This window comes from Brassica napus, chromosome C7 (genome assembly GCF_020379485.1).
Source record: "Brassica napus cultivar Da-Ae chromosome C7, Da-Ae, whole genome shotgun sequence".
Lineage (NCBI taxonomy): Eukaryota > Viridiplantae > Streptophyta > Magnoliopsida > Brassicales > Brassicaceae > Brassica > Brassica napus.
In genome coordinates, this window is record NC_063450.1 from 26,758,449 (window position 1) to 26,780,511 (window position 22,063).

General features: G+C 32.3%; 1 protein-coding gene across 1 annotated transcript; it reads left to right on the plus strand.

Moving 5' to 3' along the window:
- Positions 1–13,952: 13,952 nt before the first annotated feature.
- Positions 13,953–21,224, plus strand: LOC106350662 (sorting nexin 1-like). Its single transcript, XM_048764110.1, has 8 exons — positions 13,953–14,118; positions 14,166–14,183; positions 14,385–14,518; positions 14,658–14,732; positions 15,039–15,198; positions 15,307–15,440; positions 15,541–15,794; positions 15,862–21,224. Exons 1-7 carry the CDS (start codon positions 13,953–13,955, stop codon positions 15,640–15,642), a joined length of 789 nt encoding a protein of 262 aa, XP_048620067.1. The 3' UTR covers positions 15,643–15,794; positions 15,862–21,224.
- The last annotated feature ends 839 nt before the right edge of the window (positions 21,225–22,063 follow it).

Sequence of the window (22,063 nt, forward strand, 5' to 3'; positions counted from 1 at the left end):
AGTTAAAGCTTCAGCAGCCACAAAAAATCACATATCAGACCGTGACGGAGGGCTCGGGAAATCAATTGTGGGTGTAGTGTTTATCATCGTTGTGTTTTGTTTTTTTAGATCTAGTTATTATAAAAATAAATGAGGTATGAGAAAGAAAAAAGTAATATTGGTTATGATTTAACTAGAGAATAACTGAATTAGTTAGAAATCAGATAAGATGTTAGAGAAAAATATCTTAGTAGATAAAGTAAACTAACTCATTGTGTTAATAAAAATATTAAACTGCCTCGGTGTAATTATTTCATTTCCCTATATAAGTCGACAGACATTCTTTTTGGGAAAGGCATAATAACATAAATATAGAAAAGCCTATGATTTACTCATCCTGACATTACAGAGACAAAGTGTCTTGTCTAATGTAAAGCGAACAACTTATACTCCAGTTTGTTTGTTTGTATTTTTTTGTTTTTTTGTATCAAACACAAGCACTTACAGTTTCAATAAAATTAAGAAATCACTATTGTCAATAGGAATTATTCTTAACAAGTTTGTCATAAAATACTAGCATTTCTTAAAAAAATATTTTTTTGATGTATAATGGAAAAAACATTATGGATTAACGTTAACAGCATGATTCGAAAATAACTATTGCCATTTGCCAATAAAAATCCTTTTTATTTTTAGCAAGTTAGTCATAAATACGGAGTAATATCTAATGGAATGAACACTATATGGATAAAGGTTAGTAGCATTGAACGCTTCTTTTTTTTTTTTCAAATTGAAATTATATTGATTAAATGGGCATAGCTCACGGCCGAAACCCAAATTCACCGGCTTACAACCCACAAAACCCAAATATGAGATAGGCAACAAAAAGAACGGCCGAAGGCCAAATAAGAAACATGGCCCAAGGCCCACAAACGCTACGTCGGGCTTGCTCTGGACTCGCGGGAAGGAGGCAGAGCAGAACACGTGTAAGAATCTGGTTCATCCGCGCGCCACGTGTCGCCCGCCTCAACTTAGTCGCCCCATCCTCGCACAGCCGACCGACGCTTTCCACCGTCACAACTTTTCGCCGGAACTCCGAGCCTACAGAGCCTCCGCGCCATCGGACTTCTGCGACGCCTTGTCTTCCCGTCGGAGAGTTCAATCGTTGAACGAGATCTCTTCCGCCTATGAACCACCGGAAACCCTAGACAAACACGACCACCGCTAACCTCCTCTTCAAACAAACGTAACCGTCGCCGGAGATCTTCTTCTTCTTGAGATCTCAACCGCTGCGACCCACGGGTCCAAATCTGACCCACGACCCACCTCAACCTTCAAAAACTCGAAACCGTCACCTCAACCCAAAAGACCTGGGATTCCACAACGGCAGCGCGGAGCTTTGTTAGCCTCCACCCTCCGTGACCAAAAGCCGGCGAAGAAGGAGCTGATTGAGCCTCCTCTTCCCGGAAGCTAGAGCGACGTCGGTAGAACTGAGAAAGCCTCCACCCTACCCCGCGACAAGACCGGCGATGATGGATCTAGGTTAGCCTCCATCTCCCGGGTAGAACAACTACAACATGCAAGCCGCTCCATCTCCACCGCAAGCCTTCAAAACGGCCGCACCGTTACTCCAAAGCCGACTCTCCTCTGATGGAAAACCTCGGCGTCAGAGCTCCGACAAAGCAACCGTTGACGGATCTGTGAAGAGGAAACGGTAAAGACCAAAAACCAAGAAGGAAAACAAAGCTCCGGCGACGGCACGGACGCTCACGCGCCGGCCGAACGCCGGAGTAGATCTCCCTTCTCTCTCTTACTGTGGATCTTACGAGTCAATCTTCTATCTGACTAACGTGACATAACATTGAACACTTCTATATTACCTTTTTTTTTGTAACTTAACTATATCACTTTTTCTCCCTATATGATATATGCATAGAACATAAGTCTATATTGATCCGTACCAGTTCATGTATTATCCCATTTTTTTTTACTCAGTTATTAATGTTACGTATGCTTTCTATTTTTGAATTTTTTTTTGGTGTTCTTCTACATTTTATAATACAATTAAAAACTCATGTTTCGAATGTTAGTCTTCCCAGTTCCAAATGGTCCTTAGTTCTTAAGTTGGTGCCTCTTCGCCTGTCTAATAAATGCATATAATTCATCAAATAAACCGCGATGCATAGAAATTTCATATTATTGTAATGTTATTTTAACATTCTTAGTTTATGTAAATCAGAACTACGAAAATTTAAAGAAATTGAACGGAAGTTTCGCTTGATTTTCTTTTTCTTTTCCATTTGAAGCTTAAATCATAAGTAGGAGATCGCTTTTAGTTTTTAGAAGAAAAAAAGAGATCGTTTTTAATTAAAATCATATTTACAACAAATGTGTGGTTAACACGTGGATTTCTTGTGTATCTAAACCAGAACTACCAAAATATTAGGAAATAAATGTAAGTTTCGGTTGATTTTCTTTCATTTTTCCTTTCCAGGCTTATACCATAAGTAAGATATGGTAAATGAATTTCCTCCTGATAGGCATATCCTCTCTATATAAAGAAACCTTGCATTGCTTCACAAATACAACAGCATACACATATACATATATACATAGACTAATACATCTACATAAGAAGGCTAAAGATGAGTTCCAAAGGAGAAGACTCTTGTTCTATGGCTGATCGCATGGTGAAGGAAGACACAGCGAGTGTAATTCCCGTTGAGAGAAAGCTGGTATAGACTATGGTTGTGAAAACCATTATCTCTGCCTTCACCCCCTCTGGTAGCACCCAGGGCTCCGAGCCTACCGGCGGTAACGGTAACGGAGGGCGCGTGCACCCTACTCGTCGCTGATCCGTCCTTTTCTTGGGGTTGAAGATATTTGCGCCACCGTTGTGAACTCTTCTGTTTTTTTTTGTGTGCTTTTATATGCATAAGTTGGTGTTCTTGTCGTCTAAGTTTAATGTAGTAATTAATGCGTCTCTTTGTTTCTCTTAAGTTTGAATGTTTGTATTGTTCATGTTCTGGCCGGTAGGGGTGACGATGATTATGATGATATCATCGTCTTGTAGAAAACATGTTGTATGGGTTATGTTTATGATAAGGTGGTGTTCTTGTCGTCTATGTGTAATTTAATAATGCGTCTCTTTGTATCTCTTAAGTTTGAATGTTTGTATTGTTCGTGTTCCGGCAGGTAAGTTAGGGTGACGACGATTACGATCTCATCTTTTGTAAAAAAAAAACCCATGTTGTATGGATTATGTTTATGCTACTACTATTTAGTCAGTACTATTTTTGTTTGTTATAACTTATAACTATGTTAACAGTTTCTAATCAGCTTTCTGATTACATATGCCACTGTGCTGTCTAATTAACCTAATTAGTTTTAGCATGGAATCTAAATGGGAGCAATATTTAATGCTTTTTGACCAGACTTGTTTCTTTTTTTTTTTTTTTTTTTTTTGCAACTTATCCAGACTTGTTTCTTTATGTGTTAATGGAAAGCATGTGGGCTTTTGTTGTATTTTTCTTAAAAACGAATTATAGTTTTTTTTCAAGTTCATTCGTCCAAATTTCGAATGTATTTAAATCATAATAGTATTTTATTGACCTAAACTTTAAGAAATGTTAGTGATTAATATATACAACGTAGCAACGGTTAAAAAATATTTTCCAATTTAGTTCATTTCCGTCAAACAGTAGTATATGCTCATTTACAAATTTGTGTTTCGTTACTAGTATTAAATTTTACTTTTATCTCGTATCTGGAAACTAAAAGCGAGTAGTGTTATGCAAATGGAGTTTTTTTTGTGCATATAAAACAGAGTAAAATAACGTTGACGAAAAGCTACGATAGGCTAATGGTGCCAATAATCCAACATTTTCGTTATAGGTGCTACTAATCCAGCTCACGATACCTTAAAGTTGTCAGATCGAGTTTTCTATTTTAACTTCTGGCACGATTAGTACTATCGACTATTCGCTAATTTTAAATAATCGGTTAGTTATTCTTATATAGCCTCTACCATAGGTACACTTGTTTCTAATCGAATTGTATAGTGTACATAGTAATTTGAGCTCCTGTTTCACGTGACAAAAGATGATAACTAGTACTAGTAAATAACCCTTCAGATTAATAATTAAACTTATGATTAAGGGTCGAAAAGCGAAAGTAGAAAGGAAGAAAGAAAAAGTTGAAATAGGGACCAATCCAATCCATGTCATAATTAACTCGAGAATAAAAAATGTATTCGAGACCAACCCCAATGGCTTACTCTATTTTCTACTCTAAAATATAGTAACTTTGTAATAAAGTTTAAGTTTGTTTTAATAGTATTCTATTTTTCACTCTAAAATATAATTTAATATAAAAATGTTCTAATGGTACTCTATTTTTTATTCTATAATAAAATAAAAAATTAGTCTATTCCAAATATACGGTAAATTATTATTTTTTATTCGTCATTCTATTTAGATGGTCGACTAATAAGAAGCTTAATACTCCACGTATTACGAGGCCTAGAGCCACGTGGGACCAAAATTAAAAAGAAGTCACAAATGTTATTTTAATTAAATGTTAGCTTCTCGGATAAGTATCATCGACTGATAAATTGAAGTTGTTCTCCATAAGACCACAAGACAAAATCACAAAAAGAGAGTGAAGGTGAGCAGCTCAGTGGTGAAACATGCGGATGCAGTAAAGGATGGAGAATGACCGCCGCAGCGGTTTGGCCCGAAACAAGGGAGTGTGTTCCCAAAAGAGAGGAAGTTAGTGAAGACGATGATGCTCGAAGCTGTGTTTCCATCTTGGTCTCCTTTAAAGCCCAAGCAGATAGTTGAACCGCCGAAGGGTAAGCGCGTGCAGCCCACGCTCCGGTAGCCTTCACTTCTGATATTTCTCTTTCTTGGGGAGGTTAATTTCTAGTGCGATGACACGTTTGTTCTTTGTTCTCTTTAAAATAAACGATGGTTATGTTGTTTATTTTGTACATATTGTTTTTCTATGGCCTGTGATCTGCTGCGAATAATGTTTTTTATTTGTCGACGCTACGAATAATGTTTAATGCATTGTTTCATACTCATTCCATTTAAAAAAAAACACAATAGTAAATATTTATAATTAATTTTTTTTACTACATTTTTAATAAATATTAATTAATAATATCTAATGTTTTAAAATATACATTTGGTCAAACAATTTTTTTTAAAAAATATATAAAAAGTCTATTTTCATAAAATAAAATAAAAATCTTACTGTTCAAAAATAGATGGACTATATTTTGTTTTCATTTTAAACATAAATAAAATGGTTAATTTACTGAATAACCAAAATAGAAATGTAAATTAAGTAGATAATATTGATTTTGACATAATTAGTAAACTAACTTTCAACATGTTTTTCTTTCGATTATGCCCCCTCCAGTTGCAAGTGGTCGGTTAAAGTAAGAGTAGATGATGTGGTCGGTTATAAAATTCCACTATTAATTATCACACCACGTAATGCCACCAAAACCACATGTTTGTTTACCATATAAATATGCATCCGAATTTTTTATACCATATCATCGAAGTAGTATAGGACTCCAAATTCACTCACAACTCCTAAATACTAAACCTTACACCAAACCCCAACCCCAAAAATACTAAACCCTAAACGTCATCCCTCTTTCTAAATACTAAACTCTAAACCCAAATATAAAACTTAAACCCTAATGTTGTATATTATTAAACTATGCTATATAAATATGAATTATATAATAAACTTAGACTTGTAAATTAGAAATTGGTAAATAATGAATATGCCAAACTATCGATGGATAATAGTACCAATCGTACATATGAAGGTGAAAAAAAGTATATATGGTTGTCAATATAATTGAAAAGTATAGTCGTAAGTGTTATTCTATTTCTTGCGAATGGTATAGGAATACAAAAACTGTTCCATACAATTTAGTTTGGTAATTTGACATGTGTTACCACTGATCAATGAAAGAATACTAATTTACAACCATTATATAAAATAAAACATGAAAAAAATTTATTATCTATTAATGAACAAGACGAAAAAAAGAAATGTTGCAATTGAAGGTCAACATAGATTGTTCATTTTCACAAAATAATATAGAAATACAAGAGTCTCTTCTTTTGAAATAGTATAGTAACCTTACATAAATCGTTGCACTAAATAACACATACTATACTATAACTTTATTCCTTCGCATATAATATAGCCGGCAAATTCATCTTCTCCACATCTTCCTCTTTTTTAGATATGGAAATACAAACATTCACTAGCCCGAAGTAATTATTCATCACCGTACCATAGCAGTGCGGCATACCATAATAATTTAAAATAAATAACAAAGAAAAAACTCAAGATCGATGACATTAAAGAAACTCAAATCAAATCAGAAATTGCGACTTCACCTTGTCGTCTTCTACGGTGTCATCTTCTCCTCCAAACTCAATTCAGCAAGCCTAGAATCCTTGCTCCTTCCTCGCCGCTTGAGACCTTGTAAGTTCTCTTCTTCACAAAACATTTTTTGCCTAGATCTGGGAAGAAACCAAATCATCATCTTCAAAATGAACCATTAAAAAATTCTGAAAATAATGGATGAATAAAAATAACCACGATTTACTTTTTCGAGATTAGTGAATATAATTATTATTAATGTTTTTTTATCTTGCAGGTTTTCGCGGTTGTTGCTAGAGTAATATGGCAATATTATATAAAAAAATACAGTGTATAGGTGAAATAGAGCATTTGGCTAGAGAGTAAATTATAAATTTTATGAAGGCCATACAATGCAATTTTCCTAGATAAAATGAAAGAACACTAACTAAAAAACTACAAAAACATCAAAAACTTATGTGAAAAAGACATGATCTGCTGATCAGGTCTTTAATTTGTTTTATTCTGTCAACAAAATCTTTAAGGGAAATTAACATTGTAAGTAATGGTAATTCTTAGTTTGTTCTAAAAATACTATATGTCAATGTTAGACCCGAAAAAACACTAAATGTCAATGTATTAAAGTTCTTAAAAATTTAGTCTTTTCCCACGATGTAAAAAGTTAATATACATCTAGTGCATGGAGAATTTTCATCTTTACCACATTGTTAGTATCATTATTCATGTTTACCTTCACTAAAAAGATATTTTCACAAATAGCTTCTACATTAAGAGACAAATACTCTTACTCTATGCATATATATAATAAAAAAATTATTTAAATAAATGATAATAAAAAAATAACGTTTTATAGTTTTCGAATTATATGTTTTCAAATTCGATCTTTTATAAAAAATTTCCAACTTTTTTAATTTTCCTTTTAAAATTCGAATTTTTTTTTTGAAACTATATATTTATTAAAATCTTAAACTCCACGTTCCAAAACCCATATACCACTCCTCAACTTTAAATACTAAGTCTAGATTAGTTAACCTTAGGGTTATAAATGTTTGTTTATTTTTTAAAAAGTGAAGATAAAAATGATTAAAATAACACGAAAAGTGGTATTAAAAATGTGCTATTTTGGCAATTTTCTCTTCAATCTAGCAAACAACTTACATGTTGCGAGTGACAACACTTTAAACTTTATATTATTAAAACCACGGATTTCTTTTTTAAAAATCTTGACAAGACTCGATCCTAAACATATAGCTCTATGCACTCTAATCTTAGAAATGATCATTTCAAAAGATAAAACGAAATAAAAGTAGTCAAGCTAAATTATAAGTATTTAGTTTCTAGAAGTATAGTCGACATAATGTCAAATAATTCAAGACAAATCAATTATTGGTCGTTTAATTACACTATTGGAATAAAACTCAGAGGAAATTTGATCTTTACCACTTTCTTGGTACTACTTTTCATCTTTACCACTACTAAAAGGACATTTTCAAAAATATCTTATTCATTAAGTGGCAAAAGACTTTTATACGTTCGTTATCTATATATATAATAAATCATTATTTAAATAAATAAAATAAAACTTCTTTTTTATGTTTTCGAATTATACTTCTTCAAATTCGAACTTTTTTCAAAATTTCTTTTTTGAAAATCAAAAATTATGTTTGAAACAATTTTTAAAATTTTTTTAAAAAAATTGAAGCATTTATTTATATATTTATTAGAATCCTAAATTTCACATTCCAAAAACCCTACTATGCCCCTCAACTCTAAATCTTCAGTCTAGATTAGTTAACCCTACGGGTATAAATGTCTTTTACCCTTCATTAAAAGTGAGAGTAAAAGTGATTAGTATAAACATGAAAATGGTACCATAAATGTGGTATTTGTGATAAGTTCCCTAAAAATTGTGCGGTTGTGGTATGCCATGAAGATAGAAAAATAAAACATAGAAGACTTATTATACTAATATTATTTTCATACAAAATTTTAAGACTAATATGTAATACTAACTTGGCTAAGATTCGCACATTCGGTGGAATAAACATTGTGTTTTCAAATTATTTTACTTATTATTGTTTATTTTATTTTTTTTACATATTATAAAGTAGTAAGATAAAAAATTTATATTAAATAATTGAAAAATCAAATATTATGTATATAATTAAGTTGCACCAACACATTAATCAAAACAATCCCTTTTATTTGTTTACAATCATCTTAAGGTACGTAAATCCATTATATCTATTTTATATGGTATATAATTAATATAAATGATATTAACATATACATAACATATTTTTAATATGATTATCTATTAAATAACGCTTCATACCCATATGATTTTATGATCATTTGCATCTTTCCAAAACCATTGATAATAAAATTTCATTGTCAGAATTTTAATTATTTTAGTAATTTATAATCATTTTAAATATTCAATGCAAGTTTTTTAAAATAAAATATAAAGTTCTCAATACTTGTTCAATACAAATTTTGGAATTTTTTTTTAATATATATAGTATATACTTTAATTTAAATGACATTAAAATAAATATATATTTGAATATGAAAATCTGTTAATTTAGATTTTTTATTCATATGGTTCTATGATCATTTGTATCTTCTTATAAAAAAAAGAATTTTCATGTTTACCACATTGTTGGTACAATTATTCATGTTTACCTTCGCTAAAGAAATATTTTCACAAATATATTTTTCATTAAGTGACAAAAAACTCTTACACATATACAATAAATAACTATTTAAATAAATAAAAAGTAATAATATTTTTTTATAGTTTTCAAATTATATGTTTTCAAATTCGAACTTTTTGATAATTTTTTTTCAATTTTTTTCTTGAATATTTTTTCACTAAACTTTCTTTTTGAAATTCGAAAATTCTTTTAAAAACTATTTTTAATTTTTTTTAAAAGTATTTATTTATATATTTATTAGAATCTTAAACTCCACCTTCCAAAATCTTACCTCACCCCTGAACTCTAAACCAGAAGTTTAAATTAGTTGATCCTATGATTATAAGTGTTTTTTACCTCTTTAAAAATTAGGGTAAAAGTGGTTAAGGTATACATGAAAAGTGGTATTAGGACTGAAGTATTTTTGGCAATTTTTCTAAAACAAATTTAAACCACTAATTAAAAATTTCAAATGTGGCACTTTTAAAAGTTTTAGTAATTTATAATAATTTTAAAAATTTTAAATAAAACATATAGGGAAAATATCAATTTTATTATATAATTACGTGTCTTTCTGCACCATGTGCAGTAAAAAAATTTAAATTTTTTTAACAGGTAAATATAAATTATATTTTAAAATTTTTTTTATTAATATTGTAAATTTTCTTTTTCGTATCAATATTTTAATATAAATTTGATTTAATTAAAAATAAAAATTATATTTAAGAATATGCATGTATATATTTGAAATTATAATCTTAAATAGATTTTTCTATCGAATTATTTTAATTAAATATATTAAATAAATTTGTAAAAGTTTCATAATTACCAAAAATTAAAATGAAACAATATTTTTAAAATTTGTTGATATATAAGAAAATAATGATTTTACGATTAAATTTTTATAATTTTCTAAAAAAATTGTATACATTTTTAAAAATTTTAGTAATAAAATTTTATAATTTAAAACTATATAGTTAAATTATATTTCGAAATTTATAATGCCATATTTGAATATATTTATTTTAATGGTGATTTACGAGTTATTTCCATATTTAAAAAAAAATTCAAAAATATAAATTGACATTAAATGTAATATATGAGTTATTACAATATTTTAAAAAGTTTACCAAAAATATAAATTAACATTAAATGCAGTTGTCCATGTAATATTAAGGTATAAGACATGTCATCAATTCCAGTAGTCATGTCGTATTTGTTTTGTGAAATTGATTGTAGAAAGGAATTGTTGCAAAATCACTTCGCAAATATAGTGTAAGAGATTAATGTTATTGTTTAATTTATTTTAATAATCTCAATAATACTATTTGAGAATTAATGTGATTGGTTAATTACAACGATAGTCTTAAGGAAAATTGTCAATAATACCACTTTCTTAATACCACATTTCATTTCTACCACAATCAACTTTAACTTTAAAATATTAATAGGTAAAAGACTATTATACCCTGACTAATCAAAGGAGATGGAGAACTAGTTGTCGTCTCCGACGTGGCGAACGCCTCCACTTACGAGTCCATCGCCGCCGGATTGAGCTCCATGCTCATCGAGAATTGTCAATCCGCCATGATTATATCCACCTCCATAGCTATTGTCATCGGCTGCATCGTCATGCTCGTCTGGTGAAGATCCGCCGGCTACGGGAGCTCGAAACGCGTCGAGCAGTTTAAGCCTTTGGTGATCAAGCCGCCGACTGATGATGAGGTTGACGATGGGAGGAAGAAAGTTATGATCTTTTTCGGTACAGACTGGAACCCCATAAGGGTTTGCTAAAGTGAGTTTCTTTGAGATTCAAAATTCAAATAAATTGGAGAAGATGATTGGAGCTTGATTGAATTCATTTTTACAGGCTTTAGGAGAAGAAGCTAAAGCAAGATACGAGAAGACGAAAAGCTTGTAGAAGGCATGAACATGACCGAAGAAATGTTAAGCCCGACCTCCTTTTCTCGCCAAGTTAACGAACAGATCGCTTTAGCTAAAGCCTTTGTTGTCATCGCTAAAGAAAGCAAAAAACTTCAGTTCGCTTGGGACCTTAGCGCTCAGATCCGCAACTCTCAGCTGCTTCTCTCCACTGCCGCTTCTTCCAGACGTCCCTAGACGGTTCTTGACTCTGAACTAGGGATGTCAAATGGGCTGGCTGTCCATGGATAGCCCATGTCCAAATCAATATGGACTAATATGGATAGCCCCATATTCGTCCGGAAAAATGTATGTCCAAATAGACGAGGCCCAAATAAACCCATGGTCCAAATGGGCAAAACCAAATGGACATGGTCAGCCCAAAATTTTAAAATGTTTAGGGTTAATCGATTTGGGGAAAAATCAGAATTCCCTTTTCGTGAATCACGAGAGAGAGCTCGATCTTCTTCACTTCATCTTCTTCACTCTCGTAACCCAAATCTCTTTCTCATAACCCAAATCTCTTTCTCGTAACTCAAACCCAAACGTTCTCTCTCGTAAGCCGACTTGTTTCAGGTTTGCTACAGTCTCTCTCTCTCGATTTAGGGATTAGGGATTTTGGGATTTTGGGATTTGGAAATATCGATCTAAGCCTCTAAAGTGTAATGGGTTTTTCTAGATTCAATGTTTGCGATTCTGGATTTGATGTTTGTGATTCTAGATTTGATGGGTTTGCGATTCTAGATTTGATGGGTTTGCGAGCTCTTTAAGAGTTGTAGAGTTGCGATTCTGAGATGATGGATTGATGGATTGATGGATTGTATTAGAACGTTAGCTGAAAGAGATCACTATTGCGTGATGGGTTTGCGATTCTAGATATGGGTTTGTCTCTGAAATAAACGCTAAGCTTTGTTATCATCTTGTTTATGCAGGCTTGTCACTCAGGCTTTGGAACCAAACGCTAAACTCACTGCTCCCACTCTATCCTCTCTAAATCAAGGTAGTCACTCATCACTCTCTCTCACTGTTTAGCTTCTCTTTGCTCATTTGTATATAGTGACACGAGTAAATGTGTTGTCTCATTTAGATGTGTTGTTTACGAGTAAATGTGTTGTCTCATTTAGATGTGTTGTCTCATTTACGAGTAAATGTGTTGTCTCTAATGGTTTTCTTTAATCTCTTTTGTTCAGATGGACGATGAAACTTTGAACCTATATGATGATGATGATGATGACTATTTGAGTGGTAATGAGATGATGGATCCGAATGAAGATGGTCATGATTCTGTACAAGATGATTCTACAAATGCGGGTGGGAATAGAGTAAGGCAGAGACGTAAGCGGAGGCATTCAAAGTGTTGGAAGCATTTTGAAATTGTAGGAGATAAATTGCCTGATGGGACTACTAAACTTATCTGCAAGCATTGTGAGTATTCCTATTTCATAGATCTAAGCAATGGAACTAATACTTTACTGCGTCATAGTAGAGTTTGTTCAAAGAATCCTGGAAGCACACCTAGAAGTAGGAAGTTTGATATGATGGTCTTCCGTGAGATGATTGCTGGTGCTATTGTTGAGCACGATCTTGCATACTTGCTTGCTTGGAGTATTGTTATGACACCTTAGATCCATTAACAAGCAAGGCGAAAGTCGATCATATCCGAAAGAAGATTAAAAAGTTGTATGGAGTATACAAGAAGGATCCTAACAGCACTACTGCGAGCCCTTCAGAAGCCACATTGGTTAACAGTATACCAGCTGGATATGGGGTAAGCTCCACCTACTCTTTCTTCTCTCAGTCATTCTTACCGTAAGAAGATAGTTTTATAATACATGAGTTTTTGTACTTGGTGAATTGGTGTGTTCTTAATGTTTTTATGTTCATGATGCAGGACTTTTATGCATTCTTTTCTCAGAATGCGAGAACATGAAAATCAGCTTTAGATGTGTACTTGGCTGAACCGGTTTTAGATATGACTGCCTTTAAGACTCTTGATGTCTTGAGATATTGGAAAAACAATGCAACACGGTTTAAAGAGCTGTCCCGCATGGCGTGTGATGTTCTTTCAATTCCCATTACAACCGTGTCTTCTGAGTCATCATTCAGTGCCGGAAGTCGTGTTCTTAGCAAGTATAGGAGCCGACTTCTTCCATCAAATGTACAAGCTCTTATTTGTGGAAGAAATTGGTTGCGTGGATTTGAAGTGACAAGTAAGTTTTCTAATTTTATACTTAGCTTGTGTACTTTTTGATATTCAGCTTAAGACTCTAGATGTCTTTTACTTGGTTGTTGTTTGATTGTTGCTTGCATTTTTACTTGCGGATTGACTTGTTAACTTGTTAGGTGATTCTGACGAAAAAGAAGAAGAAGAAGAGAAGGAAGGTGAAGAGAAGGAAGGTGAAGAAGAAGGTGGAAGAAAGAAGAGAAGTAAGTGAAGACATGGAGTTTAAGTTTAAGACTTTATCTTTTGGCTTTTGTAAGATATGGAGTTTAAGTTTAAGACTTTAAGTATCTTTTGTTAAGTACCTTTTGTAAGATATGGAGTTTAAGTTTAAAACTTGAAGTATCTTTTGTTAAAACATGAAGTTTAAGTAAGTTCAAAATGTTATATTTGACATTTAGAATCTGTACATCTTTTAAATTGAAAATTAGATTTTTTACATTAAGTGGACATCTGGACTTCATGGACAGTCCAATTGGACATGGTCCTATTTGGTAATGGTCCTATTTGGTAATGGAATTATTTGGGCTTCGGCCAAAAATGCCCAAAAAAAAGTCCATCTGGACATACCCAAATCCGTCCGGACGGCCCATTTGACACCCCTACTCTGAACCCACTATCCGCGACATGGCTGTCTTGCTTTACCAAGCTCAGCAGCTTCATTACGACAGCGCCACTATGATCATGAGGCCAAGGCTATTACTCAGTCTTTGGAAGGGCAGATGAGTTCTGTTACAGAGAAAAGTGCTAAGTATGCTCAGATTGCTGCTGAGGAAGTGCCCAAGAGTCTTTACTGCCTTGGTGTTCGTCTCACTTTCAGAACTCTAAGTTACAGGGGAAGCTATGCTGTGGCTTCTAAGCTCACCCATAACAGTCTTTACCATTTCTGTGTGTTTTCTGATAACATTGTTGATACTTCGGTTGTGGTTAACTCCACTGCTCTCAACTCCAAGGTAAAGATATGCTTGGTTAATGTATATTACATTTATATCTACCAATTATGTTGATTGGTTTCCAGACTATCAGTTTTCAATCAGCTTAGTTCTCAGTTATAGGTTTCTGATTACCATCATGGTTGTAGATTCTTCTCTTGGCATCTTTAGTACAGTGTGATGAATGAGCAATAAGTTTTATGAATACCTTTTTTTTGGCAGAAAAATTCCGATTTACTGCTGAGTTTATTGAAATGAGGCGAGCAGCATTGGATATATTTGTTAATTGGATAGCATTACACCCTGAGCTTCAGCATAGTGAGGATCTTAGGACCTTTTTGCAAGCTGATGAAGAGGTATGATATCTCAACTTTTACCTTTCTGGCATAAAAAAAAATTATGGTTGCATTTACTGTCTCCCCCCATGAGGGACTATACGTTGCATTATATAGAAGGTTATCGTCTTTCTGCTTGAGAGTTTTACTTTCTCTTCAGACAATGGAAAGATTCAGGTTTCGGGAAACTGGTATATTCAAGGCGAAGCCTGCTGATCTAATGCAAATGTTTAGGGTAAGCATACCTTTTTCCTTTCCATGTAAAAATAACATACAAGACCCATCAGCGGATTCATGTTGGGATTGGAGCCAATGATGGACTCACTATAACATTATGCTCTGATAGTGTTTAATGGTGGCAACTGTTAAGAGTTCAGAGTTAACACTATAATTAGTTACTTAGCTATACCGTGGGTGGAAATCCATAACGCAAGATCAAGACATCTTACATGTGGAATTTATTACTGATTTCATTCACTCTTTTCCCCATGCTCTTGATTAACTTGGTATTATCTTAATGCCACATCTGCTCAATTGACAGGATGTGCAATCAAAAGTTAGTGATGCTGCTCGCGGAAAGGAAAAACCTGTCGAAGAAACTACTCCTGAATACGAGAAGCTTAAACATTATGTTTTTGAGCTTGAGAACCACTTAGCTGAGGCTCAGAAGCATGCATATCGCCTCGTCAAGAGGCATAGAGGTAAATAACAATGTCTGTACTCTTAGTTTGAAGTATGAAAATTCTCTTATATTTTCTCAAAGGCATGTATGGATCTTTGTATGTGATGTTTTGTTAACCTGATGGCAGAGTTGGGTCAGTCACTGTTGGATTTTGGCAAGGCTGTAAAACTTCTTAGGGCTTGTGAGGGTGAACCTACAGGAAAAGCCTTCTCTGATCTTGGAACTAAATCTGAACTGTTATCGATTAAGCTCCAGAAAGTGGTACTAATTTTTGTAAGATATTGCTAAGCATAGATCATCTCTTTCCATCTTTTTCAATTAGTAAAATGATGCATGTTGAAATACCTTACACTACTTGTAGGCTCAACAAGTTTTGATGAGCTTTGAGGAACCGTTGAAGGATTATGTTCGTTATGTGCAATCCATCAAGATGATTTTCTCTAGCTTTTGCCTTTGGGATTAGATCCTGTTTATGCACACTAGACATGTCTGGACATTAAACTCTACCCTCTTGCTTTCGTTTTGTGTATTCAAGGCGACAATAGCATAACGAGGCACTGCATTCAGGCAACATTGTGAATTGGCAGAAACAACAAAGTTAAAGGAAATAAACCTGTATGATATCTGTTCTGAGTCAAATATACTTTGGAACATTCTATAAACCCTTCTCTTTTACTTGCAGTGACAAACTCATGCTCACACGTTCTGACAAAGTAGGAGAAGCTGAGAAGGAATACAGAGAGGTAACAACAACAACTCCAACTTAAAATGATTTCTCTTTGACCATATCTGGTGGTGCTTAGGAAGCAACGATAAGATTTGAGAGGATGGTGAAGAGAATGAAAAGAGATAGTGAGGTTCTCAATGCTCAATTATACCTTTTTATAAGGCCTTGTAAAACAAACTATAAAAGAATGATGTTCTTTAATAAGCAAAAAAATGGTGGAAGGTTAATTTGGTGATTTATAAACTCTTATAAATAGATTTAAACCTTGTAAATTAATTTATAAACACTTATAAATAAATGTATAAACTCTTATAAATAGCTTATAAGTTCTTGTAAATAGTTTTATAAACCCTTTTAAATAGTTTTATAAACTTCATAAATAGTTATATAAATATTTATATGTGTTTTATAAACTTTATAGATGGTTGATACAAGGTTTTATAAGCTCTTATAAAATTTATAAATGGTTCATAAATGGTTTTATAAACCTTTATAAATAGTTATATAAATATTTATATGGTTTTATAAACCTGTATATTTTTTTTATAAACCCTATATAAACTCTTCAAAACCCATTAAAACCTTTTATAAACCCTTACAAATTCTATATAAAATCTTTATAAACACATGTAAGTGATTTTGTAAAACCTTTATAAATTTTATAAACCATTGTAATCATTTTAAACATTTTGTGATGACTTGAAAAAAAAAACTTATGGGAGCTACAAAGCAGTTTCAATATGTTCTTACTGTGAGATCAGAGGTTAGATTTGTACCTGAGCTTCTTCTTTTGGAGATGAAGTGTTTAATTCCTTTTAGGAGTTATGATAGTTAGAGGTGATCTTGCAGTAGAATGTGGATGGGGGAGATTAGCTAATATACAAGAAGAGATTATAGCTGTTTGCAAAGTTGCTAGTGTACGTGATTTGGCGACTCAGGTTATTTAAATTGCTTGTCAATGGTCTTCCAGCTCGAGCTGAGATCACATATGCTGCAAATGGCGGAAGGTCAAAAATATTTCACCAAAAGTAAACATGATCCTGCTAAACATTTCTTTGTCTAACTATGAAGTTTGAATATTTTTGCAGGGCAAGCTGTGTGATGTTGAACAAAGGCAAGCATATAGTTGAAGTTGTTTCGACGTTGGACACTATCCTTCAATACCAAGCTTATCTATAAGAAACCAGACTCTAAGAAACTACACTACTGATGATGCTGATCACTGGAAAGAGAATTTGTAGTTTGCTTGGTCCGTCCATGAACTGGGTGTGTCCGGTCTAGTATTTTGTGCATACATCCAAAACATCAAGTATTTTGTAACAGAGAGAATATTTGAGAATATTTATAAGAGGTTTATATATACTTTCTAAGAGGTATATATATCATTTATAAGTGTTTACATTATTAATAAAAATTCATAAACCATTTTAAATCATTTATAAGAGTTTATAAATTATTTATAAGGGTTAATTGAATTGTTTATAAGATATTACAAATCATTTGTAATGGTTTATTAATGATTTGTAATGGCTTATAAATGATCTATAATGGTTCATAGATCATTCATAAGATGTTTATATATCACTTTAAGGGTTTATAAATAGTTTATATAGTGTTATAAACCGTTTATATAATTTTATAAATGATTTATAAAACCTTATAAATGATTTATAAAAACTTAGAAATGATTTATAAAAACTTATAAATGATTTATAAACAATATAATGATGTGGGAATCATGATAACTTTCACTCCAATGGTTTTTAGTAAGAAAATAAATGTTTATAAGAGTAAGCATCAGTTTACTTCAAAGTAGAAATGGTTGATTTTAAGTAAAATAGAGTATAGAAGGATTTGGGTAATTTAAATTTAAAAGAAACCGTAAAATGATTTATAAAGACTTATAAATCATTTATCAGGCATGATTCATAAACTAATTTGTAAGGGTTTATAACTTATTTTATAAAGATTGATATATTAGCTATAAAATTTTATAAAGGCTTTTAAATTATTTATAATAGTTCATAAATATTTCTTAATCATTTAAAATATTTTACGACTCAGCTATAGATATTTATACATCATTTTGTAACGATTTAGAAATCAATTATAAAGATTTAAAAAGACTCTTATAAATAATTTATAAGCCTTAAAAAAGTTATAATGATCTAGTAGGGTCCTATAAATCATATACAGGTGCTCATAGATAATTTTATAAACGTTTATAACTAATATTATAAGAGTTGATAAATGGTTATAGAGTTTATAAGTTATTTTTATAAGGGTTTATTAATATTTTTAAATACTTCTAAATCATTTATAAGAGAGTTCATAAATATTTATAAATCATGTATAAGAGTTTAGAATTCAGTTATAATAATTTATAAATCATTTTATAAAGGTTTATAAATTAGTTATAAAAATTTAGAAAGTAAGGGTTCTTCTGGCTTTCCTTCGACTCTATATAAATATTAAGACATAAGGGTTCTTAAGTAAGTGATGTTACAAAGTATGTACCCAAAGCAATCAAAAGAGGTTTGGTGTTAAGCCAATTTACACTATATTATATACCCTGAAAATGAAACACGCTCTCCTGGTTTAGCTCCAGTAGGTGGTAGCAATGGTTCCACCACTGAGTGGTCTTCATTTGAAGCACAAAGAACCTGTAGCAAAGAAACCATTAACAAAAAAGAAGGGCAAATGTGAAAAGCTTACAATATTTTGATCGTTGATTAACTGGATTGATGCAGATAGAAGAAAGTCTTACCATCCTCCTGACATAACATCTCGTAGCTATTCAGGTTTGACATTTGTGATGAGCGCAACAAGCCGGTTCTTCGTCATCATAACAAATCAACCAAGGAACAACAGATAAGTAAGCTTTTAAGTTTCAAGAACCTGACCATTACATCGATTGATAAACCAAAACTATACGCATACAACCAAAGATTCTTTTATTTATTAGTAAATTAAGACATCACTATACCATACTATACTCACACAGCACCTACCAAAACATACAAGTAAAGCGACGTATCCATAAGCAACAATTGAAGTGATGAGGCGTTCCTCTCCTTTCAGTCGAGTAAGAAATACCTCACCCATTTACCACTGCCTTCTTCCCTGGAGGGAGATCACCTTGACCGGGCTCTTCACCATAGAACTTTGACTCGAAAAAGATCTTTATTTGTTTATAAACTCTCCTTGTGGATGGTTGGACGAATTATCCGAAGAGGGTCGCAGTGGAAGTGCAGTGATGTATGCAGCTGAGGCATCCTAACAGATTTATACAAAGAAGAGTATACACAAACATATACATACCAATACATGACCATTCTTTTGTTGGCTTTTGTATTGAATCTGAACGAGAACATGTATACAATTAAACACAGATAAATAAAAGCATCACCAATCTTAAGAGAATGAGTAATAGAGTACCTCTCTTGGTCCATAAACAGCTGCAATTACTTTTGAATTACCCATCTAGAAAACATCAGAATTAGACAAGAACAACAACAGAAGTTTGAGTTTTTAATTCATGCAAGTGCCAAATTAGAACTGAGATAAAAGATAGGAATAAGATCCGTGTTTACCAAAATTGTTTGTGAGATTGGGGCTGATCTCAATCAAAGCTTCTAGTAACAAAATGAATACTCTTCTAGTCTTCTTCCATCGATGGCTATGGCGGAAGGGTAACAGTGGTAACAGCCTTCAATCGCTTCAAGAACCAAAGTTTCTGGATTCAATGAGGATCACATCGCTCATGGAAGCTTCGGTTTTGATTGATAATCGCTTCTTCGTGCTGTTAAGTTTAACTAGGTATTGAATCTCGTAAAGGAGTCGATATTTTAGAGGTTTTGAATTGGGATTCTCTGGAATTTCTTTTGTCGCCGCTGCGTGAGAGAAAGAGAGGGCGGATCCCGACGGTGACTCCGAGAGAAGATAGATCTCAAAAAGAGAGAAGAATCGATGATTGAGGAGAAGATAAAGTAAGAGTAGTACTCCCCCTAGTAGTTTTACCTAAAAGCACAAATATTTAGAAAGTTGTTATTTAAAAAAATATATCATTTAATCAATTAATTCAACCAATTATAAAAAATTTGACATTATTTTATTGGTCACACAATATCCAATAAATGAAAAAAGTGCATTGAAATATGTAAATTACTTATATGGTGAAACAAACTTTTTTTGCTAAAACTACCTACATTTAAAAACAGAGGGAGTATCTCTTTTGCTCATTAATGAAATTGCTCATTAATGAAAATGGTATTTATGAAAATATCCCTAGATTGATGGTAAAATTGAATTGTGGTATCAAACAAAGTGTATAAGTAAAATTTCTCCATAACCTTAATGAATTAAGTTAATTATTATAATAATATTTTTATTTAACTTTTTCTTTGTTAATATTTGTTTCCAAATCACCTTATTCTGATAATGTAATATCTTTCTTATAAACATATAGCTTTCTATTAATTTAATTAAACAAATTTAAATTTATACAAATCAAAAGGAAATTTAATAGAGAATGCAATATCTACATTAAATATAAATATAAATATATATCAATTTTTATATTTAAAGTATGTAATTTAATAATAAACAACACGAGACCGAATAGAATTCATATAGCATGCTTATGTTCCAAATGTAATACGTGATACCATAACACTTGATTTCTTTGATCATTAATAAAATCAAATTTCGTGGAAAAATAAAATAAAAGAAAAATGTATTTATCTCTACTATATAAAAGGAACTAAATTAGAAGATTTCTAGGCATGCCACATCAGCACAAATATTTAGAGCCAATCAAAGTTACACATCAGCACACTAAACGTGAGTTTCATGAAAAATATTTTGAAGCCCAATTTAGACTCCCGGCCCAAATTCTCTTTCTTCTCCGCCTTGCCAAAGGAAATTCTAACGGCGACAGTTCTTGTGTTCTCTGGTGAAACGCCTTTTCCCACGACAATGAATCATCAACCTTGCTTCATTAATTTCTTCATTAATTTCTCAATACCAAACAAATGTTCTCTTCACCTTCCCCGTTGTTCTCTTCACCTTCCCCGAGCTTCCCACTATAAAATCAACTCTGCATATAAGAAAAAGCAGAAGATATCGCATCCATGGTTTTCAACAATGTTGCTACAGGTTGGGAGAGACCATAATTATCTTCAAGCTCATACATTTTTGGCAAGTTTAATTGCAACACGCAATGAGGAGTCTCTGATTGGTGTAGAGATGCTGCTCATCTACAAACAGGTGGGATTCTATTTACTATTCATATATTCTCTCTTTTCAAGAATCAGAACCCCAGACTAATTGCATTAACACATTAACACATGGCTCATCGCCTGATTGTGTTGTTTAGAAGCCACATATGAAAATCTGTATCAGGCGTCCTCTACCAGAGTGATTGTTAGTGAGAAATTCAAAGTTTTATGTGGCATCATGTTATTTCATCTGCTAACATCAAAACCAATAAATCTAAGCAATGAAAAACGATGAGCAGAACGAGGCGGTGTCTTTTGTTTTGATTTTTGTATCAGATATTAAAGATCGTAACTGTTGAGCTCACCTTACTTCAACTTTGCATTTACATTGATGTTGGTTAAAAAAAAAAAACTTAATTCACAGTTCTGAGTCGTTCTTTCTTTAATTATATGAAGAGAATTTTAATCTACTTTTCACTTTATTTGGGTTTAGATTGTGGATGGAATCACTTTGTTGTAAAGTATATGGTACAAGTTGAATCGATGTGGGTTGTAGAGCTACAATATTCTTAGTGTTATGTCATGATTAAATCTTCTGTCTTTCTCTGATTGTTATCGGTGAAAGTTATACAATCTTTTGGCTTTAAAGATTCTGATTCATGTGTAAGAAAGTTTCTTAGTACATTAAAAACGTTTACACTTTTCTTATCATGAAAAAACATAAACTTTATTACTTGGATTGTTTTTTGTTTGTTTCTATGATAATTTTACTTGCTTCGTGAGCTCAAGGTGGTTATACAATTACAGGTATTTGATCTTACAGAAGTGAAACCCATTGTACGGTACAGTTTGGCGTTTTTGCAGTGAAACGAGATGAATGTGCAAGAGAATGCAGAGAAAGGATGCAGTTTATGGTGAGTAATATATATACATATTTA

Excerpts from the sequence above, each read along its gene's own strand:
- LOC106350662 (XM_048764110.1), top strand. The coding sequence starts at position 13,953 with ATGAGTTCTGTTACAGAGAAAAGTGCTAAGTATGCTCAGATTGCTGCT. Across the intron at positions 14,519-14,657 it reads TTTTGCAAGCTGATGAAGAG|ACAATGGAAAGATTCAGGTT; the intron begins GTATGATATCTC and ends CTTTCTCTTCAG. Across the intron at positions 15,199-15,306 it reads CCTCGTCAAGAGGCATAGAG|AGTTGGGTCAGTCACTGTTG; the intron begins GTAAATAACAAT and ends ACCTGATGGCAG.